This window comes from Phaethon aethereus, assembly GCF_964289735.1.
Source record: "Phaethon aethereus genome assembly, chromosome: 1".
Taxonomy (NCBI): Eukaryota; Metazoa; Chordata; class Aves; order Phaethontiformes; family Phaethontidae; genus Phaethon; species Phaethon aethereus.
This window is the reverse complement of record NC_138575.1, coordinates 67,814,600-67,841,989: the sequence shown is the minus strand read 5'-3', so window position 1 is coordinate 67,841,989 and position 27,390 is coordinate 67,814,600. Positions and strand designations below refer to the sequence as shown.

General features: G+C 38.5%; 1 protein-coding gene across 1 annotated transcript in view; it reads right to left on the bottom strand.

The window, feature by feature from the left end:
- Nucleotides 1-1,407: 1,407 nt before the first annotated feature.
- Nucleotides 1,408-27,390, bottom strand: part of CAPRIN2 (caprin family member 2) — a gene marked incomplete at its 3' end in the record, with an annotated part of 38,688 nt that continues 12,705 nt past the window's right edge. Inside the window, 19 exon segments of the mRNA XM_082014010.1 lie at nt 1,408-1,976; nt 3,441-3,507; nt 4,268-4,368; nt 5,560-5,745; nt 7,976-8,159; nt 11,101-11,253; nt 11,883-11,993; nt 13,726-13,836; nt 14,470-14,525; nt 15,249-15,336; nt 15,538-15,669; nt 19,501-19,518; nt 19,520-19,611; nt 19,614-19,620; nt 19,941-19,982; nt 20,877-21,722; nt 23,097-23,140; nt 23,649-23,813; nt 25,769-25,851. Coding sequence (XP_081870136.1) covers nt 1,408-1,976; nt 3,441-3,507; nt 4,268-4,368; nt 5,560-5,745; nt 7,976-8,159; nt 11,101-11,253; nt 11,883-11,993; nt 13,726-13,836; nt 14,470-14,525; nt 15,249-15,336; nt 15,538-15,669; nt 19,501-19,518; nt 19,520-19,611; nt 19,614-19,620; nt 19,941-19,982; nt 20,877-21,722; nt 23,097-23,140; nt 23,649-23,813; nt 25,769-25,851 — 3,055 coding nt within the window.

The window sequence follows — 27,390 nt, the reverse complement described above, 5'->3', positions numbered from 1 at the left end:
TACTTCAGCATCTGCATGGTAGCAGGGGAGAACTGTTTAAAGTTGGAATTTGTGAAACCAGTTACCAAGAAACAGCAGCTTTATATCAGGTCTGAAGTACATTCCATTTAGGTTTTTACTTTCATTTAAATAAGCAGATAGCTGAACTGCTTTCACTTTGCATAGTTCTAGTTCACCCCTAGATACATCAGTCAGGCTTTTGCACTAGCTACCTTGAAGATAAAGTACTTCATACCTGCCAAAACAAACTACTGAAGCTTTTAAAAGTAGAGAGACAGTGATCTACAGTCCCCTTACTAGTTCATACTTCCATTTTAAACACTGAAATGCTTTACAGTATTTGACATGCTGCAGCTTAGACAAGGACATACATCATGGCTCTTCAGATCTCCAGCCACAAGAGATTGCTGAAGACTAGTCACACAGCCCTTTAGCTGTAAGAAAAGAACTTCATAAATGCTTCCAAGCATTTGGATTCAGGTTTGATTTAAAAATGGAAGCAGCAGGCTTCAACTACAAATACCAAGTTCCTCAGCAGTTCTCTGAAAAGAGGGGATAACTTGCATTACAAGCTGATTCAAGTCTCATGGGGCAGTGAAGCTGTACATGTTTGTGCTTCACAAAGGTCAATTTTAACTTTAAAATATTTTGCAGCTGATTAACAAAGTGTGAGCCAGTCCTTCAGTGACTGTTTCGAAGTTCAAGAATTTCAACTACATCACTACTGAAGGACAGGTGATGGGACAAAGCTATGCATTTAAAATAAACAGTCCTAATGAGTATGTAGCATTTCACTTCTCAGTTCTTGACCTATCAGTTAAAAAGGAAGCAGGTACATAACTAAATCTTGAATTCATTTTGATTAAGGGAACACTCTTGAGAATGACATCAAGCAAGAACTAAATAAACAAGTAATTGCATTTAAACTGTACAGTTTACCCCAAATTATTGAAACTTGAAGTCCAGTTCTGTGTAATAGCATGCATGTACATGCCACATCAGGAATAAGGTCAGTTTGACATATTTTAAAAATAAAGACCACCAGCAAGATTAATACTAAAATGCATATTAACTTGTTTTATTGAGGCACAACAAGGCATTGTCAATAGCCCATACTTGAGGCAATCAATAGTGTAGTAAGCTGGACATTAATACAGTTTAGGGTAAGTGCAAACAATATACATTCACAGCTTTACTAGCAAGGCTACATCACAACTGATAAAGTGCCAAATTAGTGCTGATTCAGTACCCCAACTCCATGATTTCACCTTGCACAACAGGACCATCATTTCCCCCAATAATGGAACCACATAATCTTCTACAAAGTCAGTAGTAAGTGCAAAGCTAGTCCCACCCCCCTCCACCAAGGTGTTCGGAGCAGCTCTTTTGTAAACATCGCACTGGATTTTAGTCCTGATAAAGGAGGTATCCCGAAAAGGTGGAGTATTTCCAGCTACTTCCATAGATGGCTCCCCGATGCAGACGCAACCAGATCTGATCTCCCTGGAACAGCTGCAGGACTGCATGGTTACTAGCTGTTTCATGATCAGGAGCCCCATCATTTGCATATGCTGACACTAGGACCTCTTCATTCTTCATGAGATTCACATACAGGGGAACATTTACAGCCAGTTTCAGCATGTGGAAGATGAAGACATATGTGCCATTCACTGGACAATTGAATCTACCAAGCTGGATATCAAAAGTTTCTCCAAGGTTGTTCAGCAACAGATCAAACACAATTGGCTGGTCTAGAGTTCCAGGGGCCAAGTTAGATGTTCTAGCAGCAGAGAAGGCAACTCTCATCTGCTGTGGGAGGGGGTAGACGTGCACTGGTAGTATGGTGGCAGCCTGGCTTGTCACTGGCATATCAACAGGGGTGATGCTGCGGGAGTCTCCCTGCCCAGAGTCCCCACTGTTAAAGGTTTCGTTGTCTCGTTCTGGACTGCTCACCTGAGAGGAATCACTCCACCCTGCTGTTAAAGATCATTAGCAATGATAAGTAAGTATTGTAACAGAAGGATACCCTTAAACCTGTGGGTATAACCTTAAGTAGCAAGTGTACAGGCTTTGCAACAGATTTGTTTCTCAGCTACAGAAGTTGTCAAAGGTCCCCAGTGAGAACAGAACTTTGAAGCTGGCTTACATTCACCACACTTGCAGCATTCAGCAAGATTGATCATAATTTAACTATGAACAATGACTTCTCACTTTTTAGAATTGGGCAGCCTACAATGGTTTTAGCTTTAGTATTTGCCACAGACATATATTACCATGAAAGCATGTGCTAACTTGCTAGTTGAGATAAAATGTAATTTCTAAAAAAATGCCAAAATTATTGAAAGCCAAGTAGTCATTTAGTCACCTTCAAGGCCTGAAATTCCACTTCAAGCTACCTCAATACTGTTCTTCTGGAGTTGCATCCTTCATAGGTCACATCAACTTAGGATGCTAGAATATTCTAAGTCTGAAAAACTAGAATGGCTTAAGCGTTCTGCACCCTACTCGCAAGTGAAGTGGTTCCTTTTCAAATATCCAAATTAAAAAGTTCTAGAACATTAATAGAGCTGATAAATTTAAAGCAGTCATGCTCAAGTTGCAAGCTACCATTATTTCCACTGGAAAGGAACACCTTAAGATATCCATAAAACTAAGGAAAGTTGCTACAACAACTTAATGCTAATAAGTATTTTTGTCAACTGCTACCTCACCACAATCTCACTTCTTTTAATACTGTCCTGAAGTATGTTCTGAGTCCTCCCATCTCAGACTGAGATGACCTGCTTTCTCATAAAAGTTTCCATGATATGTCATAAATTTCCCTTTGCTCTTCAAAGTAGTGATCTATAGTTACTATTCATCTCACTTTTCACCTATAGCACTGTAAGTCCAGCTTTTCCAGCACATAGAAAAGGATTAAATCATCTTGTTTACAACTCTTCAAAATGCATACTGTTCATACTTGGATTGAAAAAGCTAGTCTTGTGTATTTCCTTAGGTTCTGTACTCCAGCATGGAAATACAAATTAAAGTTGTATTCCCAAAACTTTTCATAGAAAAGGTTATTTTACAACATTTCTGGGATCTGATAGCTTACCCAGGATCAGAGACCATGCAATTAAGAGAACAACCTAAGTGCAACATCAGAACCACCCTGTGTTTCCCTAGTCAGTTCATTTGTGAAGAAAGTTCAGTAAGGTGCCATTGTGTCAGAACTTTGACATGTAAAGACACAGAATTGAGAGGCAACATTAAATCTGCTGCTATGCAATGCCGGCTGTTTAACCTTTCATCTACCTTGGTTAATTTATACCAAGCTTGATCTGTTTGATCCATGATAGTACACTATTTTTCCTCACTGTTCACAGTAACACTCCACTTCAGCATCTGCTATGCTGAAGTACATACATGTACCACTGAGAACCTGATGTTAGCCTTACCTCTTGAATTTGCTCGAGGACCACTAGTTATCCCACCTCGTTTATAGCACTGCTGGTAGTTAACGTCCTAAAAAGAACCTAAGTATTAGTAAGATTGCTATAAGCAAATCTGAGAACAAATGGGACTACCAATATATAGTATTTTTTAATTTGCACAATTAATTCAAGCTTTAGAATAGACAATGGAGTTCAGAATTAACATCTAGATAAATAGCCTTCTTTAGGGAAAATTAGCTCAAATTTCATACAAGCTATTGTAAAAGCAATTTCAACACCAGTTCTAGCAAGTTAACTGAATGTATAGTTCAGAAGCTAAGTTCAAGTATTACCTTAAATCTCAGGTCTGTTACAAGTCTGAATCTGTACATAAGAATGTATTTTATTTCAAAGCTGAAAACCTTCCTCTCACCAGGAACCTTTGGATTCTTACATATTGTTTTTGTGGGTTTTTTTGCCTAACCACATTCCCAGTAACCCATTTAAGAGTTCATTACTTTATACTACGGGGGCATTGAGGGCTAACTTTAAAATCCATAGTAAAAATGGAACTCATTATGCTATATCTTATTTGCCATCTGTTTGCATTTTAGAGATTCCTTTCAGACTAAAATCAACCTGTCATACAGAGAGGTTATCTGTCTGAACTGACTTCCTATTTCAACTGCTGTCTACTGTTCCAAAAAAGGGTTTAATCTAGGAAACAAAACTAAGTTCTAGCTTGTAAAGAATAGTGCACCTGTTAGGATAATGAAAAGCTACAGCATTAGAAGACTTATCTCCCATACAGTGCTCAAAAGAAGGCTACTGGAAACAAAGTCAATGCTTACCCTCTGAGAATATGGCATTCCAGCATAATCTCTACCAGGGAATTGCAGCTGGCCATAGTTGCCATTAGTTATTGAAGGTGAGCCTCTGTAAGCATCAAAACCTGTTTAAATATTGAATAATCAATCTTATTATTCATGGTTTGGCTTACAAGTCCAGAATACAACTAGCACTCCCTTTTGGCAATCATGTGTATTGTATTATGAATTACAGGCCTATTCCTTATGTCAGTCATTTCATTAGCTACACTAACTACACAATATATGTATCAAAATTACATGTTTATAAATATTAACATCAGACCTGTTTGAAACAATTGCCTGTTTGATACTAATGGGACTTTACAGAACAGCCAAAAAACTTGCTAGATGCAGAAATAGAATTTAGCCGAATTAAGAAATGCTTTCTTTTGCTATTACAGACGCTTAGCTATGACTGTTATACCTTTAAGTACTGTAATAGTGTAATAGCTAAAGGTGTTAAATAGCTACCAACACTTAACTGCTGCAAAGTTAGAACTACGTAACTCATTTTCTTGCACATGTTCCTACAAGGTATTGAGCAGTCTCAGCCCAGTAACCGAAACAACTTCTATCACAGACTAAGTGCCCTTCTACTTCAAAGTCAAATAGGCCACAACTATCAACAACCTTAGGTTGGTATCTGATGAGAATCATCTGAAACTTTCCATAGTACTTCAGCCAGCAGCAGAATAGCAACTGATCTACAGAAACCAATCAATCATTCTCTTGAAACTCTTCAGTTTGTTATTAATCCAGAAGGGCTCTCCACTACTGGGAACCTCTCTCCCCATCCCAGTTTCTGCTGGGAACATTAAAGCCAGCAGTGTTAAGCAAAAAGTATCTTGTTTTGGGCAAATATGGCAAGTGACATCTGAATAGAAAATAGCTGCCCAGAGTGTTAGCAAGATGGATGCCAAGAGAAAGAATAAAGGGGGTAAAAGGTTCAGAAGGATAAATAAAATAGCAAGTAGAAAAGTCTATACAATTAAGTAATTTTATAACTTATTAGTTAAAGTTTGTTTTCATCATTCAAAAGGCTATGAAATTGCTCTGCCAGTTCACCTGACACCCACATACAAGGGCTACAGATAAGAGTCAGAATGAACTTGCTTAAATTCTACAAAGGAAGACCCCATTCTCTGCACATTACTCAGTCTTGTTTTAAAAAGTTTCACATATAGAACCTAAATTTAATACCACATTGTCTTAATCTTCTAGTGTTAACTACATTAGATTTTTTTATTTTAAGGTGGTAGTAAATACAGTCATACCTTTGTATGCACCAGGTGAACGATATGAATTAGCCAGTGACCTTCCACCTCTAGCAGATCCTCTGACAGACCCACGACTGTTAAGGTAAGGCTGAGGCGGCCTGGGAATAACATTGGTCTGTGCTGGATAAAAGGCAAGGCTACCATTGCTAACAGGAACAGCTCCATCAGGTTGATAATTCACTGCTTAAAACAGAAGGCACAGATGAATTCAAAGCTTTTAACTGTAATAAGTTACTACACCTAGAAGCAAGGGCAGCATTAGGAAGTTCAAAGATTGATTAAGCTGCTCTGAATATTCTGTTCTTCTGCCCCTTCATTACTGCAAATAAGTGGGGATCTTCCCCTTTGTTCTGTAGAGTGTAATGCTTGTTAAAATATACTGTAGAGAGCCCAGGCTGTCAGTGTAGGCCTCTAATGCATTCAACAATATTCAGTTTGCATAGCTCAGAACAAGCTTGCTAGCAGCATCAAGAAAATAACCAAGCTAGAATAAAATCTAACACCCAATTAAGAATTTTCACTTAGAACCAACACTGTTCTACTAGCAAGACCTCAGTGGTCTATCTGATGAACTAGGTCACATCCTTCAAATTATGAGAAACTCAAGGCTTATCTAGATAGCAATAAGACACCTGTGAAAAGCTAGATATTTGGGTTCAGTCTCTTCAACAGACATTCTTACCACATGTTATTATGCTGTTCAACCCCAAGCAACAGGTTTAGCAGTAATCAACAATGCTTTTCACTCACAGGGTGGTTGAGTTGGTTTTAAACACAGACCTTGCAACCATGAATGTTTCTGCAGGACCATGCTTTACCTCAATACAAAAAGCGTAAAACTCTGATCCAGAGTGACAATCTAAACCCCTTTCTGAAGTCTGTGCAGAGCCACTGCACAAGATTAGTAAAAAAAACATGACATTCCATCAAAAAAACTGTATATAAGGCTGATCACCTACAGTCTCAGTGATGAGAAGCAACATTCAAGCTACATATACACTGTCCTGACTGCTATACTTCTATTGTTCTTTGGAGCTCACAATCTTCATGTGTCTCACTGACTTCACAGTATCAGTCTATCTCTAGTATAATTCCTAAGAAGAGACCTCTCTGGCAGAAACAGTGATTAAGTGACCTTGAGTCACTTGATTAGGTATAGTCTTATAAATCCAGATTCCTAACTGTCAGCTTCCTTTCATTCTAGAATCCATTTCAGGCAAATTTAGGGGCTAGTTTCATTTCCAATTCTTAGTGTCAGCTATATAAATTCACCTGGTACAGTATCTGAATGTCAAGCAGGTAAGTTTTGTGTTGAATAAGGCAGCTCAAGACCCCACTTATCAGAAGTTTAGAATTCTTCAGGTCAGACAGACTTAACCAGCTAATAAAGTCAGCCTTCATAAGGAGTCAGAGCTACATAAACAGAAGTAAAAAGTGGATTATCTTCTGCTGCAGAGTAGGCTGTCATCAGCTTGCACCTGTTTCAGGCTAGAAGCACATGCATGAACAGTTCCTGCAGCTCAGCTGATTCTGAATACATCACTAAATTACAATAACCTGTGACTGAGGCCTCCTAGTTAGGAAACTAGCCTTCCTAGGTAACAAAGACTAAATTTAGGGCCTAATTAGGAACAACATGGATCTCTGCTACAGAAAGCTAGGATTTCAACATCAAGATACAGCTGGAGTGATAAGTAGGGGTGGCAGACATGACCTGTCAGTAACATCTAGAATGCTTACCTCTACAACAAGCTGTAATACACACCTGAAGATTTTGGTAAGCACTAGTACAGTCAAGATCAGCCATGTATTTTACATTAATTATATTGTGAGCTAAAAGTTCAAAGACAAGACACCAGCCCATTCTTAAAACAAGAAAATTCTAAATCCTAAATAGTTCTCAAATGACATTTAGCCTTGTGCCAGTAGCGCAAAATACTTATCACTTTGGGTAATCCACCTCAGCAGTAAAAGCTCATCCCACCTTTCTTATTAAGCATTCAGCAACTCCCAGCACTACAGCCAACACTAGTGTTTATTACCAGAAACTAAATTAATGGTTCCAAATAAGGATATTTCATCACTGCTTCAATTCCAAGCAAACACTTGTTTGATTGACAAGCAGCACTGTATACTTGTATTTCCAGCACATAGGTGACACTGTCTGTGCAACTAGCATAGAAACTAGTTTGAAGCAGCCTTTCATCCTGCTAGCAGTTTTGAAATTAATTTTACATACCATACCATCAACTAGATTAGAGCTCATGTAACCCTAATATGCAACAGTGGTTAAGAATTCACTGAGTTAGAAGAACCTGAATATAGTCACAGCACACATTAATGAAATAAAATACTACTACAACCTGAAGAACTTTAAAGACTACTTGAAACTGAGACAAGTACAAGCTCTCACCTGAAGATAAAGATTCTTGTGAAAGAGAGGTTTGTTCTGCAACATGAGAAGATTGCAGCTGGCTTTGAGGGGGAGTCTGTGTACTTGCTGTAGAGAAACTCTGGTTATAGCCTGCCGGATATGAAGAATCCTCTTTAATTTCCTGGTCTTTACGTGGAGGCAGTGGTGCATTCACTTTAAATACCTACAACATATTAAGACAAACACTTTACACTACCAGCTAAAGTCTCTGCCTAATGCCACTACCCTGCTATGCTGTGGTTTAAATCCATACATGTAGATCAGTTCCTAGAACACCAACTGTTTCTTAGAATCAAGGACATTGTATTTCAACCCATCTTCTTCCATCTCAGTAAGCTTCTAGAACCTACTCCTATTTATGTAGCTTGACTAGCTACCATGTTTGATCAAAAGAACAGCTACCATGCAGTAAGCTATTTTGCTTCTATGGGAAGTCAGCTGTTGGATTGACTTTACCACCTGTCCTAAAGCTTTTGACCTGAAGCTGTGACAGCCTATACAGAGATGAAATAGTCATGTCTGGGAAGAATTGGGGTCTTTATACACATCTTGGAACCTGGTGCAACATTATTATCCACTCAGATACATTCTGTATTAGACAGCCTTCTTGAGCCTCAACTTTCCTATTCTTGTTTTAAGTTCCCTCAGAATAAACATGTAACTTGAGTAACAGAGTCTTGTAATTCAAATTTTAATGTGACAGCCTGGGCAGTAGGGTCATGTATGCATATTACAGTTCATTAAATCTAATCAACCAGTTCAGTCACTAATGTCTGTATTGCTTTATAACCAATAACCCAAAATTACCAGAACTGATGCTGTCAAGTGACAACTAGTATCAAGATCAAACAGGACAGAAGTCTATTTTGAGTAAAAGGATCTAAATTTCATATAAAAAGCCATCAGCAGCACTGATACTGAGTCTAGAAGTGCATCTAACCATTTTGCAAGACTATTAACTGTCTGAAGGCAAACCAGGGCAAGACTAACTACAGCTAGATGCAAGGAATAGCTTCACAGCATGACAGTTCTTGTCATTTGCAAAAGCCTCTATAATTAAAGTGGCAAATGAATACTTTTTCCAGGGTTGAGAAACCAAGTACTGCCTCTAAGAGGGAGCCAGCACAGAAACCCCTCATGATACTGAAGTGTTGAGTATAAATCTTGAACCATTATAAAATAACACAATTTTTTTTTACTTTACCAGGTGAAGTGATCCAAAGCAATCCTCCTTCTAAAAGAAATTTGAGAAAGCTGTGCAGTCAGGCTGTCAATACCCATACCCTAGAGTATTTGTAGCAAGCGGTCTACTTTTTCTTAGTGAGGGTTACAGGTGGCATTCTAATAAGAGAACTTGAGCTACAGGTAGGATCTGCCTTCAAGCTTCCATAAGCACAACAGCAGCAATAGGGTCTTCGGATATCTCTGAGGACATGTAATCAGATGCTTCCTTTACTGTCACTGTATTACTACGGTCTGGCAAGGAACCATCTGACTCCTGGATATCTACTGAAATCCAATGGCTGTGTTTTTCTGGCAGCAATGAAAAATCTAAGCAAGGTAGGGAAGAAAACCCTGCACCATGAAGTTAAAGACTGCCATTGCTACAAGAAGAATTAGCATCCTAGCAATTTAGTGACAGATGTTTGCCAGTTTGGCCCAGAAATCCCGAGAGAGAAATTCTGAACATTTAAAATCTGAAAACACCACAGCATTAATTCAAGTGAACTTTCATTGGTAGCATTTTGATCAAAAGCACTCTGAAAACAGACACTAGGTTCAGATATAATCAGGATGACTGAGACCAAGACTCTATATCATGACAGATGTTTATCTTATAGACCACGTTCCCAAAAATACTCTGGAATACTTGATCATAGCATGCTGCTATTTTTCCACTTTCATAAAAATCACCACCTAGCCACTTAGCATAAATCAAATAGATGAAGCTTAGAAAGAACCACCTCCCTACCACCACTTGCCTTATTTATAATGTATATCAAAATTCTATACCTCTGAGGAAGGTTGTACTTGAACCTCTGCTACAATTACAGAAAACCAAAGGAGAAAATCATAGTGATTTATTACAGACCGCACCAGGATGTCATAGATGTTTTAGTGGTAAATTCCTGTGCTTTGAAAGGCTATGAGCTACCTTCTTCCACCAAATCCTAGTACATATGACTCAATACTGAAAGATGCAGATTGTCCAGCAAGTTGTGGAACTGCACTGGTACATCTGTTCAAATGGAGAACGCTTTTGGAGAATCTCAATGATCTCTAAGCTTGCTTTTGAGCAAGAACATTAAATGAAGGTTTCTAGCATCTTCTGAAGAAGGTATCAGGAGTAGGTAGGTCCAAGTACAGGGAAGGGAACATTAACAACTAAATGGAGACCCTTCCTCCAAGTGCCTCTAAGCTTGCACTGCAGATTACTAGACAGTAGCAATCTTAGTAACGCTAGAGAATGTTAGTAATGATGTATGGCCTGAAAAAGTAGTATCTGTTTGCAAGAAACACCACTTATAGTCTGTGTGGACTATTCCCTAGACCTCTATATGGACTAATTGTTAGCAAGATAAAGAATGGTGTAGCTCATTATCCTATCAATGACAACTCTTCCATGATTCCAGTAGACTGAGTTCTACCCCACTAAAGCAAGCAGTTTAAAAAGCAGCAAGACAGGTTCCGGCTTCAGAAAGCTTAGTCCTAACAGCTATATACTTCAGGATTCCCTCTCTCCTCTGCAGTCTTTATTTGAAATCCATGCATAATAATAGTTTAATTACAGCCAATTTACCTTGGGGCACAGCTGTAAATCTGTTGATTTCAGGTCTGAATTCTCTTAGTTCCTTGAGGCTATTAAGACATCCCAGTATTACATTTTAGGACTATACAGAGCAAAACCAGGATCTATGTTCTTAGATGAACTGTTTTAAGTTCTGATGGCATTGGAGGAGAGTTCTAGTCTATGTTTTTAAGATTAACACATCTAAATGATTTATCAAGTTCTGTACTACATCCAGGGGAGCCAGTTCCCCAGTATTAGGACTAAGTTACTAGCATTATTGCAATTCTTCTGTGGCCTCAAGTTGCATACTTACAGTCTGCATAGCCTGAAAGGGAGCTGCTGTTATTGTGACAGAACTGCTACTTGCTGGAGGAGACTGAAAGCTTTGCGCTGGTGGTACTGGTGACATAGAGGTGCTTGAAGTAGGCAATGGTGACTGTGACTCACTTGGGAGAGGAATAGTTGCCTGAGGGAAGAACAAATGTAATGAAAGGTCACTTGATAGTTATCAGGCAGTAACAGAAGCAGCTAATTTGTTCTAAAGCCTAGACTGACAAAAGTCAGCAGTTTCTACAGGATGACATTTGGACATAGTAGAGCTACAAAATAGCTTTTGCTTACAATTTCAAATCTTGCTGTGCATTCTCAGCAAACAGTACTTCTATTGCAGTCCCTGCTGATTCAGTGAAATGTGCGCCTATGAGCTACTATACATACCAATCGTAATAATTTTACTATAGAGACACTAGGTGTTTTTTCCCACCACTAAGGAAACATAGAATGCCTTCTGTTCTGTTTATTGGAAAATGATTCTCTGGCTGATATTAAAAGCAACTTTTCCAAAGGAACTCAGGAAGTTTAGGAGGGTTAATTTTTTTACCCTCCCAACTTAATCAATTATGTTTCAGATTAGAAACAACACTGAATTGTCCAGACAAAGTATTAAGCAGCATTAAGTCATTTTGTGGTCTGCACAGATGAGAAGCGTTGGTTTAGAATACCAATATTTATAGGAATCAGTAGTCAAAAGGAATGTAAGGGTCTAGACACATTTCAGCAAATATATTTACCTTACCTGTATTTGGGAGTGCTCACCTGGGCAATTTCAATCTTTTTAGGTATCAGTGGCTCAGAAATACGTGAACTTGTCTGATACAGTGACTGGGAAGCGTATTTCTCAGTCTCTTGAGAAATCGATGCTGATGCCTAGAAGAAGCCATACATGCACCTGCTATTACAAGTACTGCAGAAAGCACAAAGTTCTGGTAGAGCAGACTCTGGTAGAGAAATACCAGTGCATAAGTTGAAACAAGTAGATTTTGAAAGACCAAGACAAACATTAAGTCCAAAGTAAATGTTCTAAATAGTCTTCTTAACCAAAAGCTTCAAGTAATTAGCTTTAGAGATTCAGACTTAGATTACCCTCTTACCCAAGAAGTTGTGTAACTAGCCCTGCAAAGTCATATAAGTAAGAACTGTAGATTGCTTCAAGCAGTTATTTACAGTGAAGTCTGACACACACCTGTCTGAGTTAAATGGAATATGTCTGATGCTCAACTTCTGGTAAGCTCTGTCAAACAAGGCTTCTGAGACAAACTCTGGCTTGCCTTTGCAAAGTCTGCATGTTGTATAATTAGCTCACACTTGTAACACTAAGTTTAAGAGTTGCTTATACTTAGATACAGAGTCTAGGGCTAGAGACCACCAGTCCCATTCTCACCACGTATACCATCACACATGCATCAGAACTGCACTTGCATACCAGAAGAGTGCACTGTCACCATGGAGTGTACTCCCTGGTTGTGTGGGCACCAAAGCAAGCTTACCTACTGCTTCCCATGAGAAGCAGGGCTGGAAGAGACAGACACTTCAAGCCAAAGGGACTAGAAATATGCTGGGTGCAAGCAACCCTAATTCTAAACAGTAAGTTTGCAAAAAAACTCAGAACATTCTACTAAATCAGATGTTCTACATTATAGCACAGCACAAGTCTTCTGGATGCATATTAAACAGCAAAATTATGTAAACCTTGTCAGCACAAGTCTTATGACACTCTTGACACTTGACTGTGTCAAGAACCAGGACAGAACTGCCAATTCAAGTGGCAGCTAGACTAACTATAATATCCCTGTCATGACTGTTACATTCAACTACACAGTATATTAAGGAATAGACAGCATATTAAGGAATAGAGTAAATGTTACATCCATAGTATACTGATAGCATGTACATCAGCAAAAAAAATAAAAGCCATGACCATTTCCCCATTATAATCTACAGACAGTGGATTAGAGAGTCCAACAGGTAAGGCCCAGCTACATTTCTTAATGCAGCAACACCTTAGCAAGAGATCCTTAAGAACACGATCTGCATGAACTGAAACGCTATTTTCAGCTCCAAACAATATTTGAATGCTAGCTGATTTAGCTACACATAAATACTGTTAAGAAAGCAAGGCTTGAGCTCTTGGCTGAACATCAGGAAGTCAGAGTCCCAATATTTCTTCAGTGAGTACCTGAGAGAACATATCTCTGTCTTCAGCTTACACAGAAGTTTGCTATTTCATGACAATATCCATCCCAGTTTATGCATCTTCTATGTTTATTAGAGGGAGTATTTTACATTGTAACCAAAGCAAATATGCTGCTCATACATTCCCACAAGAATAAGCACCACACTTCCTAGCTTGCATTTTTCATCCCACACCCTTTCCATCTCAAGGGTCAGACTGTTCACTTTGCATTCATGTTGTATTAGGAAGACTTTTCCAGTCATGTTTAAGTATTTCAGAATGTAGGCTATACTATTGCGGTTACTTGCATTCTGTCCCTGTGTGCAGTTCAGGAATATATATTCAGGAGAGGCCCCACCACACCTTTCTGTTAGGGCTGGCTATCACGCAGATCTTCAAATGCCAGTGAACCCCAGAATATATTACCTGTGGCGTCTGTGGTGTCACCAAGTCTTCAGTTTCAGAGCCAGAAAGAGTCTGATCAGCAGATGCTAGGGAAGTATTTGAACCATGCAGTGTCATGGATGAAGAAGCAGCCTTGCGAGAAGAGAAAACTGAGATAAGTTTTTGGATTATCTTAAGTGTTTGGCCCCACTGAAACTCACACTCTGGGCATTTCCAAGTAAACCTCAGAACAAGGCAGGAACTGAAGTGCTTTGATCAGTTAGTCAAAAAGTTTCCTAGGAATGCTTGTCAGTGGCAAGGAAACCTATTTAAAAGCCAAAGTAGCAAGACATACAAGTGCAATAAGGAAATTTAAGGTTCCCTTAACTATGGCTGCCAAAGCTTGAAACACTATGATGTCTTTGAGATCCTCACTTATGCCAAAGACATGCACTACTCAGGGAAGAAGCAGCATGTTCTCCTGCACACAACTATTAGTGATGACTTGAATCTATGGGTTGAATATTCAAATTATTTCAGCACATTTTCAATGTACTATTTCCCAAAATTTCAAACATTTGTTGCTGCTTTTCAAGCAGAAGAGCAGCCAACTTTGTCAGCATTTCAGTCATCCTAGACTTGCAAGCTATGAAGTTAGTAGTTTTGTAACAAAAGTTCATATGACAAGAAAAACAATTAAAGTACTAAGTCTATTCTAGTGAATAACCTCTATATCATTCCTTTGCTACAGCTCTGCCTCTCAGGGCAGTCCTAACTTCAACTTACTTTAATGGGCTGTTGAAGAAAATCACTCTGACTTGGCAGTTTCTGTTCTTTTGAAGCTGTAAATAAAAGAATGTTTTAAGCAACATTTACTTCTAAATTTACACACTACATATAGTTTCAGTGTGCAGTTCTACTTTTTGAAAGCATTTGGTGTATGAAGACGCATACACTATTTTTAGTGTATGCACTGCAAATATTTAGACTTAGCATTAGTAAACTACACCCAGTTGAAAACTTCAGGTTTTTTGTAAAAGAGGAGAGGTATTTAATGACAACAATATTTCTACCACAGTAGATACACCCACTTTCCAGATTTAAAAAAGCAGTTAAATATTTAATAAACTGGGTAACTGTGTTTTACAGCACATTAGACAGCCAAACAGTTTCTTAACAAGTCCCATTGTAGAAAGCTCTAGTTTAAGTGTAGCTAGATAACTGCTCTTTTTCTTCAGCTCATTCACAGCATTTGTCTATGTATATACCACATCTAGACAAGTTTGTTACACAGCTACAACATGGCAATTCTGCAGCTGTGTTCAGATGCACATGCCAGTTGGCAATTATACAAGTGTTCCATTTCCAGGCAATTGCACCAACTTAAGCAATCTCCAGCAACAAATAAGTAGGTAAGTGGCTCAAGCTACCTTTTTTTTTTTAAATCAGATATTCTTTATAATTAGACAAGCTGTCTTCACCACACCTACTGATCTACAGCCCAAGCAAACCCTGTTAGTGTTTGCAAAAGCTTACATACAATTTACACTTACAGTATTACCTACCTACAGGACTACTTGCTGGAGTAACTGAAGGTGGTTGGGATGAACCAATGGCACTTGGTGAAGCTTTATCAAAATCCAGAATGGACTCCTTTTTAAAAAAAGATTATCAGTTAGGAGAAAAAATTAAACTCTAGATACAAAGGAAACATTCTCATTTGACAAATTGCTGTTAACTAATTAAGAGCTAGATTCATTCACTCAGGGCAAACACACATTGTCAGCACTGTCTTCCATAACCCAGTAGGAACTGAAGCTTTGTGCTACAACAGCTGAGAAAAAACAAACATACTTGCATGAAGTTGTAAGTCCCTTGTATCTGAGTCATCAGATCCTGAAGTTTTTCCCTTCTCAATACCGGATCTTTTGGAAGAGTTGAAGTAGAGCAAAATTCTGCAGCTGGCTGATGTACAGGTTTAGGCACCTAAGAAAAGATATTACATCTAATACTGAAAGCAAGACAAGGTGCCTTATCCAATATACTGCCATAGCAATCTTTAGGCATCAGACACCATGGGCCAAGGAATTCTGTGCTGTCATTGATATTTCCTGAATCAAGCTTTCACTTTGCTAAAAAAAAAAAATCAGCTTACTGTTGCCACAGCTAGTTAAGCCACAGAATTAATTCACTTTGCTCAGTTTATTACAGTCAAATGAAGAGAAGACAGTAAGTTGCCTGCATTTAGTGCAAAATCAGGCACCTCCATCTAAGGAAATCCACATATTCAAAGAGAAGGCCAGAACAAACTTAAAAATCAAAGCTGCATCACTCGAAGTTTAAAACATACTTCCCAGTACAGCCCATATCAGTAACTACAGATCTTTTATTAGGATAGCATTTGCAGACATTCTGAAGAAACTACACCTAAGAGATACACTGTAAGCAGGTTACTCAGGATTACACCAAGTGCTTCCACTAAAAAAGCCAGATACTCTCAATGTACCAGTCCTGCAGAAAGTATTACATTCAACTTTTCTAAGTTTGGCATGAAAAACACACCTCTGCTCCCACATGGAACCCTAACTTTGTAGCTAAATAAGGACTTTTGCAGGGCCTTATTACTCCTTGATTGTCTCCAGTGGTCCCTTCACAGTTCATCCCAACTGCTTCTCGCCTCACTTTAAAGAGGAAGAAGTTTTATCAGAGAATACACAAGTCTAGGTATCAGAAAAATCATTATAGTAAACTCCTTAAATAGCAGAAGCCCTGTTATTTACAGAGTGACAATAATATTAGACTGTGTACATAGTCTAATATCTTGAAAACAGCTTGGGCAAGAGGTAGGCCTGTTATAAGTATTTTAACACCATGATTTTTAGTGATTCTTTGAAGTTTTGCTGTTCTTATGTTTGGCTTATGCAGCTAGAGGGAGGCAAATCTGAAGACATTAACTAGTTGCATTATTTCAACTGGCCCAAATATTAAGATACACAGGAATATGTGAAAGCCTTTACTTTCCTACAGTATAAACATTCATCTTTCTAATACGAGGTTATACTTCAATACACTGTATAGCAGTAGAGTTGAGTATTTGTATGAAGTCATTAGAAGACTATATGGCAGAAGTGTATGTGTCATGACATTTAATTGTCACACTAAACTCAGAACAAATTGATGAAATGCTCTTTGTCCAGTTTTAGGACAAGCCCAAAAACACTCTTGCATTTCCTCTTCAGTTATCTGAAACTAATCACTAGCATTTGCAGAAATTCCAACAGCATGCACAGGGAAGAAGCTTGCAGTGTTTAGCGAGCTTCACGAAGCATAATCCATGTACATGCAGCACATCATTAACTCTAGAGGACTCAATTTCCAATACCTGTATGGCCCACGTGACAGCTACTTGTTGAGCTCTGAGAAGCTTTATTCTAGAGCTAGAAGAGTGCAGCTTTGTACTACTCTATCTTAATCAGAATTTCTGATGCACAAGCACTACCTTTAACTGACTATGCACGTTTATATTGCTGAATAGTTTCCAATCATGAATAGGAAGTAAAACTATTAAGGATCTCAGTGCAGGACAAAAGATACAGTTGAATAAAGTTATATCTCAGCAAGTTATAGATTAAGTTACTTGGAATCTGAATCTTCCTGTCCATCACTTTATAAGCCCTCACAAGCAGGGTTAATCTTAAAACGCTGTCATGGTAAATCCATCACAGGTAAAACTGATTAATGCTTTTATTACCTCTTCCTCTTCACTACAGTTTGCTAACATACAAATATACTACCAAACTAGTTCTGTATTTTAGCAAATGGATAACAAGCTTTTTACCTTTAAGCCACCTAACCAGGTCAAGTCTGGTAGTGTCTGAAGCTATTGTCCACTAGCTACATGAGGTAGACTTGTACATTAAACACACAAGTAAAGACAGCCTTAAGAGCACAGAAGCAGAAAAGACTGCAGTGTTTCACTTGTGGTTGCAAAGATAATACAATCTTCTGTATGTTTTTACAACTTGTTAAGTCTTTATCTCCTTTCCCAGCTCATACTGTGCATTATGCTGGTAGCATTCTTTACTTCAACTAGAAGAACAAGCATAGAGGGTTACATATATGATATTAGGGCTTTAATCCAGGATTGAAACACTGAGACTCTCCACTCAGTAGAAGTAATTTTCTACTTGTTGCATATATTAAAATACACCAGCCAGAAGTAGCTATAGTGAAGTTACCTCATTGATTTGCTGTTTTGCTGGTTCTTAGGTGTTCAAAACTAGAATATTTACATGCAGTACAGAGCATACATGAAAATGCATCAGAAAGATAAAGTATGTCAGGTTTTACACCTTTGTAAAAGAGATGCTTTGAAAAAGAGCAGGTACTTAACATCCTTAAGATGGTTTTAAACCAAGTTTTCTTTCTAGCCTACAGTTAGATGTTTCTTCTGGAAGTCATTACAAGGTGGTAGCAGATTCCAAGTTTAGTAACCTATTAGGCCAGTACTTACACATGCTGAGATCACTTAACACTAGTGGTTCAAGCAACATTCAGGTTAGTTTTACACATCACCAATAGGTTTAGGGTCTAATTTGTCATAAATATTTCTGAAACCCAACTTCAACACTACTTACACATTCAGCAAAAACTGTTTTGATACATATCTAGAGAACTGACTAAAAATGGAGTTGAACAACATAGAATTTGTTGTAGGACCTGTTAAACCATATTAAACCAACCAATGTAAAGGCACATCGACCACTCTGGAATTCTACTAGTCAAGGTGCCAATATAATAGGTACTTTTCTTAAAGCTTAGGGTTTTTAAGAGACTGAAGGTCTACTTACACATAGCGCTAACATACATTTTAACCACTTCATGTACTAGTAAATCTCCATCCTGTGATACAGGACCTCAATTCCTCTAAGTTTGTTAGCTGTGGAGTACTAAATGAGACCTAAGCTGTACTCACAGTGATCACCAGCTGTGCCATGTAGATACACAATTAACATTTGCTTTCTACTCAGAGCAGCATGCACAGCAGGTATGAATTAAATGGCACTGGATGACAGCAAAATCCAAACTGTTTTCTTTTCATATAGCAGGCCACAAATTCAGCTCTAACTGAAGTCCACAGGTTGCATGAACATTTAAATAGAGTAACAGTTTAACAGGCTTGCCATATCAGCTCACCCTTAGGCCCAACTTCTCAGGTATTGCACCTTATAGTGCCTTAAGTTAAATAAGCATATTTTAAGAGCTCAAAACCTAGCAGTTTATTAAAAAAAATGCCTCAGAACCCTAACAGTTATTTCAGGGAGTAAAGAAAGGTTAATTTCAGCTCCAGAAAGCAGTCACATAAGCCTTTTATCTACCATGCCCAGATCCTTGCAGAAGGTCATTTATAGGTTCTCCCTGGGAGTGAAAATCAATCCAGCTATAGCACTGCATTGCCTCTTCTTTCTTCATATAATGAAACTTCTCTTGCCTTTGCTTATCCAAAAAGTTTAAGATACAATTAATTGTTCTTTACATGTACCTCAAATCAAATTAAGAAATATTTCTTTTTTAAAAAGTGGTTATGGAAGCTAGCTAGGTTGACAGTACACTATTTTTTACTCATTCAATATACTTTTGATATCAGGATTTGTCAATAGCTACTAGGCAAAAATATAGCCAGATCATGTTTCTCTATGGTCTACTATATAAATCTATGTTTTAACACTAAAAATATGCTTTGTTTACTTAATTCAGTAATCTAGCTTAATCTAACTTCCAACATTGAATTTAGTTTAATTTAGCTGACTTGTACACCTGCATATTACTATGAAAAATGCATAGGCAGTTTGCAAGTTTCTCCAAGTGACTGGAGACCCTCCTTTTTCCTTACCGCATCAAAGTTCTGCCCACGACTTAAGCCATTCACTTTCCATCCTATACAAAAATGAGCCCCATCTCATTAGAGAGCATCTTGCATTTAAGCTTTGAGTTAATCTGACACCAGAAATTCCAAGGCATCTTAAAGTGCTTGAGACTATTTCAATATGATATCATAGTTTCAGTTACAGTAATACTGTGCACCCAACTATGCATAACATCTACTTGTGCTCAGAGCCATTTAGCATGAGGCAACCAGGTTGTTACCTGTACCACCACCACCAGTGGACAAGATTCTACTCAGCTTGAGTGTAAAGATGAATCAAGTTGAGACACCTTAATCCCATTTTTGTTACCCAGTGCTGCATGTTACCTACTCGTTTAATTTCATGTTCAACCTTCTGTTTGCGGTCCCGCCTCTAGGCACAAAAACATCCATTTCAGTTATGCCAATTTACTGACAAGATTTAAGCTTAATTATTTGCCATCAGTAATATGGAATGAATTGATTTCTGCTTTCTTGCAGAAACAAGGTAGTAGTGCTAACATTGTGTACAAGAGAATTGTTCAATTCCCTGTAGTTTCTTCCTGAAGTCTAACTCCAAAGTAAACACTGCTCTTAATGATGTAACTGAACTCTGCTTTGCCTACCATCCTACCTATTTTCACAGTATCAGAATTGTTACTACCCAAGCACAGGTGAGAAAGAAGGCAATATAACCAGAGGCTAGCAGCCTGCTCTGCAGTAAGCCCTTCAATAACTTTCATTTTACATTTCTAAAACAAACTATGCTATTGTTAGACTCTCCAGGACAGCAGTATGGCTTATGCATTCATCTGGAAATACATATTTAAGCCCCTGTACAGTTGGTATTGCTTGATCTAGATGTTAGATCTCTCTTGAATCAGCAGCTATTTTAATCAAAAGCCTAAAAAAATTACTGAAGTGCTATTTGCATGCAGCCACAGACTAAGTATTTGATCCCTGGATGAGTCATACCTGCTTTGTACTGATAACAGTGGACAGAGCCAATAGCTGGGGATGAACAAAGTTAATTCTTCTGTCTTATGCATAAAGCAGTTATTCAAGGCTCAAACACAGCAATACTGTGTTGATGTAAAAAGCAAAGCAGGCCATCTTGCTATTCATATATAAAGTTTAATTGCTAGAATTATTTCCCCCAAGAATGAAATAGGAGTCTAAATATAGGCCTACAGAATGCACCATATAAAGCCTCTGCTAATAGGTAGCTTTAGTCCAATACACTAGTGTGAAAAGCTTATGACAGGTAATACTACATATGCCAACTCACTTCTTTGGGTTCCATATCAAACTTCTTTGGCCCCATCTGCTCCTTTGGCCCAACACTTGCAGCTCCCCAGGACTTCGGAGGGTTCTGTAACTGCTGTGATGACACTTGCTGCTGCCTGTCAGCTTTCTCCCAAGCCTCTCGAGTCTCCTGCTTCTTTTGTTCTGGCTCCTCCCTAATATGTGCAGCCCAAGCCTTCACAGGCTCCTGCTTCTTTTGCTCTGCCTCTTCCCTAACAGGCATTTCCCATGATTTCACAGGCTCTGGCTTCTTTTGTTCTGGTTGCTCCCTAGTTTGGGTTACCCAAGGTTTTGGAGATTCCTGCTTTTGTTCTGGTTCTTCCTTAACTTTGGTTACCCAAGTTTTTGGGGTATCCTGCTTTTTCTGTTCCTGCTCTTCCCTAACTTTGGCTACCCATGGCTTAGGTGATTCCTGTTTCTTCTGGTCATGTTCTTCCCTAACCTTTGCTACCCAAGGTTTGGGGGACTCCTGCTCCTCTCTGACACGTGCTACCCAGGCCTTCGGAGCTTCTTGCTTCTTCTGTTCTTCCTCCTCAACACGGGTCTCCCAGGGCTTTGTAGACTCACGCTTCTGTTCCTCCTCTTTAACACGAGCTTCCCAAGGCTTTGGAGAATCTGGTCTTTTTGGTTCTTGCTGTCTAAAACGAGCTTCCCAAGGCTTTAAGGTCTCTTGTTTCTGCTTCTGTTCCTGCTCTTCAATATCAACAAGCATTTCCCAGGACTTTGGAGGTTCTTGCTTTCTAGCACACTCAGCTTCCCAAGATTTGGGCTCTTCTGGCTTCTTCTTGACAGAGTATTCTGCTTCAGGCAAATAACGCCTGTTGAGAAACTATATAGACCAGAGAAACTTAATGGCTCCCAAGAAAACATTTTGCTACTACAGTTCAGGTCAGTTAAGTTAGGTCACCCAGCTGCTGAAAATTTCTGACTAAAAGCAGAGCCTAGACAGTTTAAGCACTAGCCATAGAAACTATGTGAACAGCCATGTCTTTATCCAACAACACCAAGACTAGCTTTACTTAGCATGCCACAAAGAAGCATGAAACTGTCCTGAACAGCACAAGTGAAAAATATTTGTGCTGAGCAAATCTATTACCCTTATCCTCAATGCTAACTGACGTTCCCAGGCAATGACAATAAAGCTCAATTGTGATTTTTATAAAGGTAGCTCTCTGAAGCATCTAAAATGCTGTGGTACTATATTAGTAGACATTCTGCTAAACACAGCAGCACCATTTCCCCCAAAATCTTTGGCCCAGTAATCAAGTATTACCCTCATTCTTAATGGAGTTTTAATACCAAAAAGTCAGCAGATTCTCAGATTTAGTACCACTGGACTTCAAACTCCAGGCTGTGTTTACTGTCAGTAAGTCTGAGTTCAATGATGATGTCCTGAAGTTTTTCTGCATTACTACTTTATCATAAACAGTAAGTAAATATATGAAGTGAAGAATGTACAAGGCTCACTGGCTGAGATTTTTTCTGACAAGTCACCAGAAAAGCTTTAGTCAGGTAACGGCATTACCAGTAGGTTACAAAAAACTTGTTCTAGAGTACACCCCCTAGCGGGATACCTGGGAAATAGGGATTCCGCATTTTAAGAACCAGTATTCCCACTTCCAAAAGGACACTCCTCCCCACTTTTTGAACTAAGTCTAATATATTTTATGCTACTGCCAGTTGAAGCTTGAGTACTTAACTCAGGAGTCTGAAGGGCTGTTGAAACAGGTCTACACACCCCTATGCATACAAGTCTGTCTTGGGATCCCCACTTTCCTTGCAAATCAGAGCAAGACCTACATCATCCTCAACCCCACCAGTATCAAGTCTCCTGCAATAAGCTTAGCTTTTAGAGACAGCTTTAATAGGTGTGTATTTTCTCTATCCTGCAGTACACAAAAGATCAGTATGTTTCTGCTCTGAAGGCTGATGCTTTGGTTTATTCAGGAAAGTGCCAGAGCATTAGAGTACTACACTGCTTCGTATAATCCTGCCCCATTTATCCCTAAATACCCCAGAGAAGCCATAAATTTGGGGATAGAAATAGAAATGCAACCAAGTCTTTAATGCTTCCTACATAAAGCAACACCAAAGTTGCTATTCAGACTCCCTTTTTAAGTTTTAAAAAAGGCTGCAGAAGTGCAGATTTATTTCTGATAAATCACAATACTAAAGGAAAGCATTTAGCAGTGGAGTATCTTACCTCCTGTGGCCGTATTTCAGACTTCATAAGCTCCATAAGGGATTCTAGAGAAAGAATGTTAATTTGTTTCAACTGATGAAATGCAGAAAAGCAGACCAAACAGTAGCAAGTCTTTAATTCTATTTAAATAGTAGTGCCAATTGCTAAAGCAGATATTCTGAAAGCTCAGCTTGCCATTCAACATGCTATTTCTAGACAAGCTTTTATTTTCTGATTTGGTTTTACATTTGCAGAAGTTTAGAGTTAGGAAGACACATTTTTTTAGTATCCATAATTTACTTATTATAATATGTAACATTCCCTACACCAGACAATTCTCACTTCAACATGGTGACTTGCTCAGAAGGCAAAGACATCCTGTTACTATGAATTAGGTTTTTTCTACAACATTATCCAGAATAGGGCTGCAAGCCTTGCAGGTTCCATTTTAGTTACTACATTGCAAGTAAGTTATAGCACAAGATTAGATTTAGCATCAAGCTATACACAGCCAATGCTCAGTTCAAGCTTCTCAACATTATGCTACAGAAATTGAACCCTGTAATATTCCACCTGGTTCTTTGACAGATTCTCCTTTTGACATCTGCCTTGTTCTCTCAGATTTTCTATTTACTTCTTCTTCCAATTCTTTCACTGGCACAGTGGTACGAGGAGTTGGAATACTTTCAAAGTAGCCGGAGTCTAGAAGTTTGGATAACAGGTCCTTCATGTGTTTGTCTAAAGAATAAAAATCCATTAAGTTAAGACATGAAAATTTCAGGTTAAGGAGTATTCAGATTACAGATCCAGATTCCTTACTTCCTCCCTTTGTATAAATGGCAGCTTCTCCAAGTTCACACATCTTACTGAGTTAGAGCAGTAAAATGTTTTAGTAAAGGAAAAGTATTAAACTGTTTTGTATATTACAGATGAAACATCCTTGCAATCCAGACATAACACTGCAGCTTGTGTTTAAATGCACACAAGGTAATCACTGAGCCACCTGGTCTCCCACATGCTTAGAAAGGGATTTGTTTGCCATTATAAACTAGCCAGCATTGATACTAAAAGCATGTTGTGCAGACTTTAGCATAGGTAAAGCTAAACAAAGTCACTACAGAACTGCCCTACAACACCCTCTTCCCAGTGGTAGGATGGCAAGTCTTAGAGGAAAAGTTAAGAACTGCAAAAACAAGTAGGAGGAAGAAAGCAAGAGATTGTTCCAGACTGAACTTAATCCTCTGAAGTTTGAGAAAAGTCCATTGACATGGTTGAAGGAAAACTTAACTAACTACTCTTTCCAATGAGCATTGTCCAGTTCCCTTTATGCAAAAGGGATAGCAGCTTAAAGTAGAAATACCTCAGAAGCAGCAGTGATAATGAAAATTGTTTCAGAGGAGCTAGAGGCACAGCAGCCTTGAGAACAGGAAGAATATCCAGTGAAAGATCACTCCTACCAGTGACAACCATATAAACAAGAACAGTAGGTAGAATCTAATACATAAAAAATTGCCTTCCAAGGTGCCTTCCAAGGCAATGAATGCTAATAAGTAGTCATAACAGGTTTATCTGAAGTTTAGCTTCCACATAAAAGGATGGAAGATTGACACTAAAGGGACAGAGATACTGACAAAAATAGTCACAGAAGTTTAGATGCTAGCCAAAAAGCTACAAAACTTTGGAGTCCAAGATAACCAAGCAACTATCACTTCATCTCAACAGATACAAGCTGGTAACTTTAGTCTTGTAGCTCTACAAGACCAGCTTGAACTTTCTCTAAGACTATATAAGGAGTTAAGACTTAGTTGTCACTTCAACTCTCTGTGGAAATTAGATAGGGTATATTAGTGCTCATCTAACAGTTTCAACAACATTGTCAATGACAAATGAAAGATTACTGCCACACAGCTATTACAGGACTGGAGTAAATGGGACAAGCAAGGTCTGTTTGCAATAGGAAAGATACAACCCAAGTAAGGGCATCTTCACAAGCAAGTTCTAAATAGGGATATAGAATGTTTATGTTAGCTTACAACCAGGATTTCTGAAACTAAAAGCCACAGATGGAAGAAAACATGTAGAGTCTCACAGATTTTGGTGTGCTTGAAAAATGAGGACATTTGCAACAGGTCAAAGCAAGACTGCACTGTGGATTAGAGATCACAGCAAGTTCCATTAATTACTATCTTTCTTCAGTGTGGTATCTGCACAATGAGTATGAGCCTGGAATTTCTACAAGAGAATCTTCAATGCTGTGGAACCTTCAGCATGGGGCCACTGAAGCTTTGTTAATATGCATCAGTATACTCAACTAAGCATTTAATGGCTGGGAACAGTGTTCCAATCTTAATTCATTTGCATGTAACTATCCAAAAAGCTTCCCATCGCTAGCTCTGTAAGGTATTCATGCATCAGCTTTTGAATTTCTACCATCATTGCTCCTCAAAAAGGAGTGAGGACACTGGCAGAAGAACATGCTTTCTTTTTCCAGGGAAAGATGTATTGTATTGCTATTGATCTGCACTTAGAAAACAGAACTTAAACCAAACAGCAGTTCATCCTTGGATAACTGAGTTACAGCACTTGAAAGTGCTTAATTTAGTAATCTTCCATGTATATTAATTTGTTTTAAGATGTTTAAATAGCACACAAATTTCAGATCTCCAAGTTATTCCTCTAGACAAGACACTCACATGTTGTTCCAACCACAGGTTTCTCACTTCCTTCTAGAAGGTCCCAGAAGTAGAGAGATGATTGTTCCATCTGGTCTTCAACACTAAAACAAGTGACAGTTTTACCAGGTAGAATCACAGTCAAGATAGTGTTGTAGTACCCCAACACCCCTATTTAAGACAGTGACTAATGTTTAGCCTTCCAAATTAAGGCTGTATACATAGAGTGAACCCTAAGCCCATTATCCACTACTGAAAGTGATTCATCTCTATCTGTTTGTACATGATTTTAATCTAGCAAATGTAAATTCTTTTGAAGGTAATTAAGACAGATTAGAGAGTCTAGCATTATCCCACAAGACCATATGGCTGGACTTCATTCCAAGACACGAATCCAACACAGAAACAATTGCTACTTAATCACCTTGTTTATTGGATGGCCATGTGCAGCAGCAAACAGCAACATCTCCTGCCACTCTGCTACTTACTGAGAAACTTTGACATAGGCCCATGATCCACCCCACCATCCCCAGGCAACAGATTTTCAAGCGCATCATGATGAAATTTAGTGTCCCAAAGGAAAGGATTATGCTTCTTGTGGAAGTGTAATACACTGAGAATTATAAGCTAGAAATAAAGTTGTTTCACTGGGATGAGAAACTCCTATTGTGTGGCTCTTTATAAGTAGCTGTTCTTTAGAAGTTTTAAGAACAAAGATTAAGCAAGTTTAGCCTATACAAGTGATTACAAATTTTAGTAATTATTTCCATATTCAAACATGACCAAGTTCTTCTCCACAAAATATTTCAACTTATCACCTAATAACTGCTTTGTCCATACTTAAATACAATTCTTAATACACTATCTTAAAAACAGACAGGCTGTCCTGCTAAACATTATAAGTCATCATAATAAAAAGCATGATGCCAAACTACTACTGGCATACATTACACCTGTTGACAAACTGTTACCTTAAGATGTCTGACATTTAGTGAAAAGGTACCAAAAGCTTCAGCCACATTTTTAAAATTACTTTGAAGCAAATAGCAAGAGAGCCTCAGGACTATCTTACATTCCTTTGGAATGAAGCAGCACATCTGGACAATCATGTAAATAGAAATGGAACCATTCTCCTGTGTTTACTGCACTTTTTTCTCCATTTCATGAACATTGCTCATTTCACAATCAGTGGGACCTCAGGGAAGCAGCACACCACTAGTCTCCTTGCTTACAGTGGTATTGGACTGTCTCCTCTCAACCCCATAGGGACATAAGACAGCAGGGCCTGTATGTAACTTGCACAACCAAAGTTGTAATTACTGCAGCTTCCTTTTAATGCTCATCTGTTATATTTCTAGTCTGACTAAAGCAAGTGTACTGAATAGAATTTTAATTACAGAGTCACAGAATAGTTTGGCTTAGAAGGGACCTTTAAAAGGTCTAGTCCAACCCCCCTGCAGTGACCAAGGACCTCTTCAACTAGATCAGGTTGCTCAGAGCCCTGTCCAGCCTGACCTTGAACGTTTCCAGGGATGGGGCATCTACCACCTCTCTGAGCAACCTGTGCCAATGTTTCACCACCCTCATTCTGAAAAATTTCTTCCTTACATCTAGTTGGAAATCTACCCTCTTAGTTCAAAACC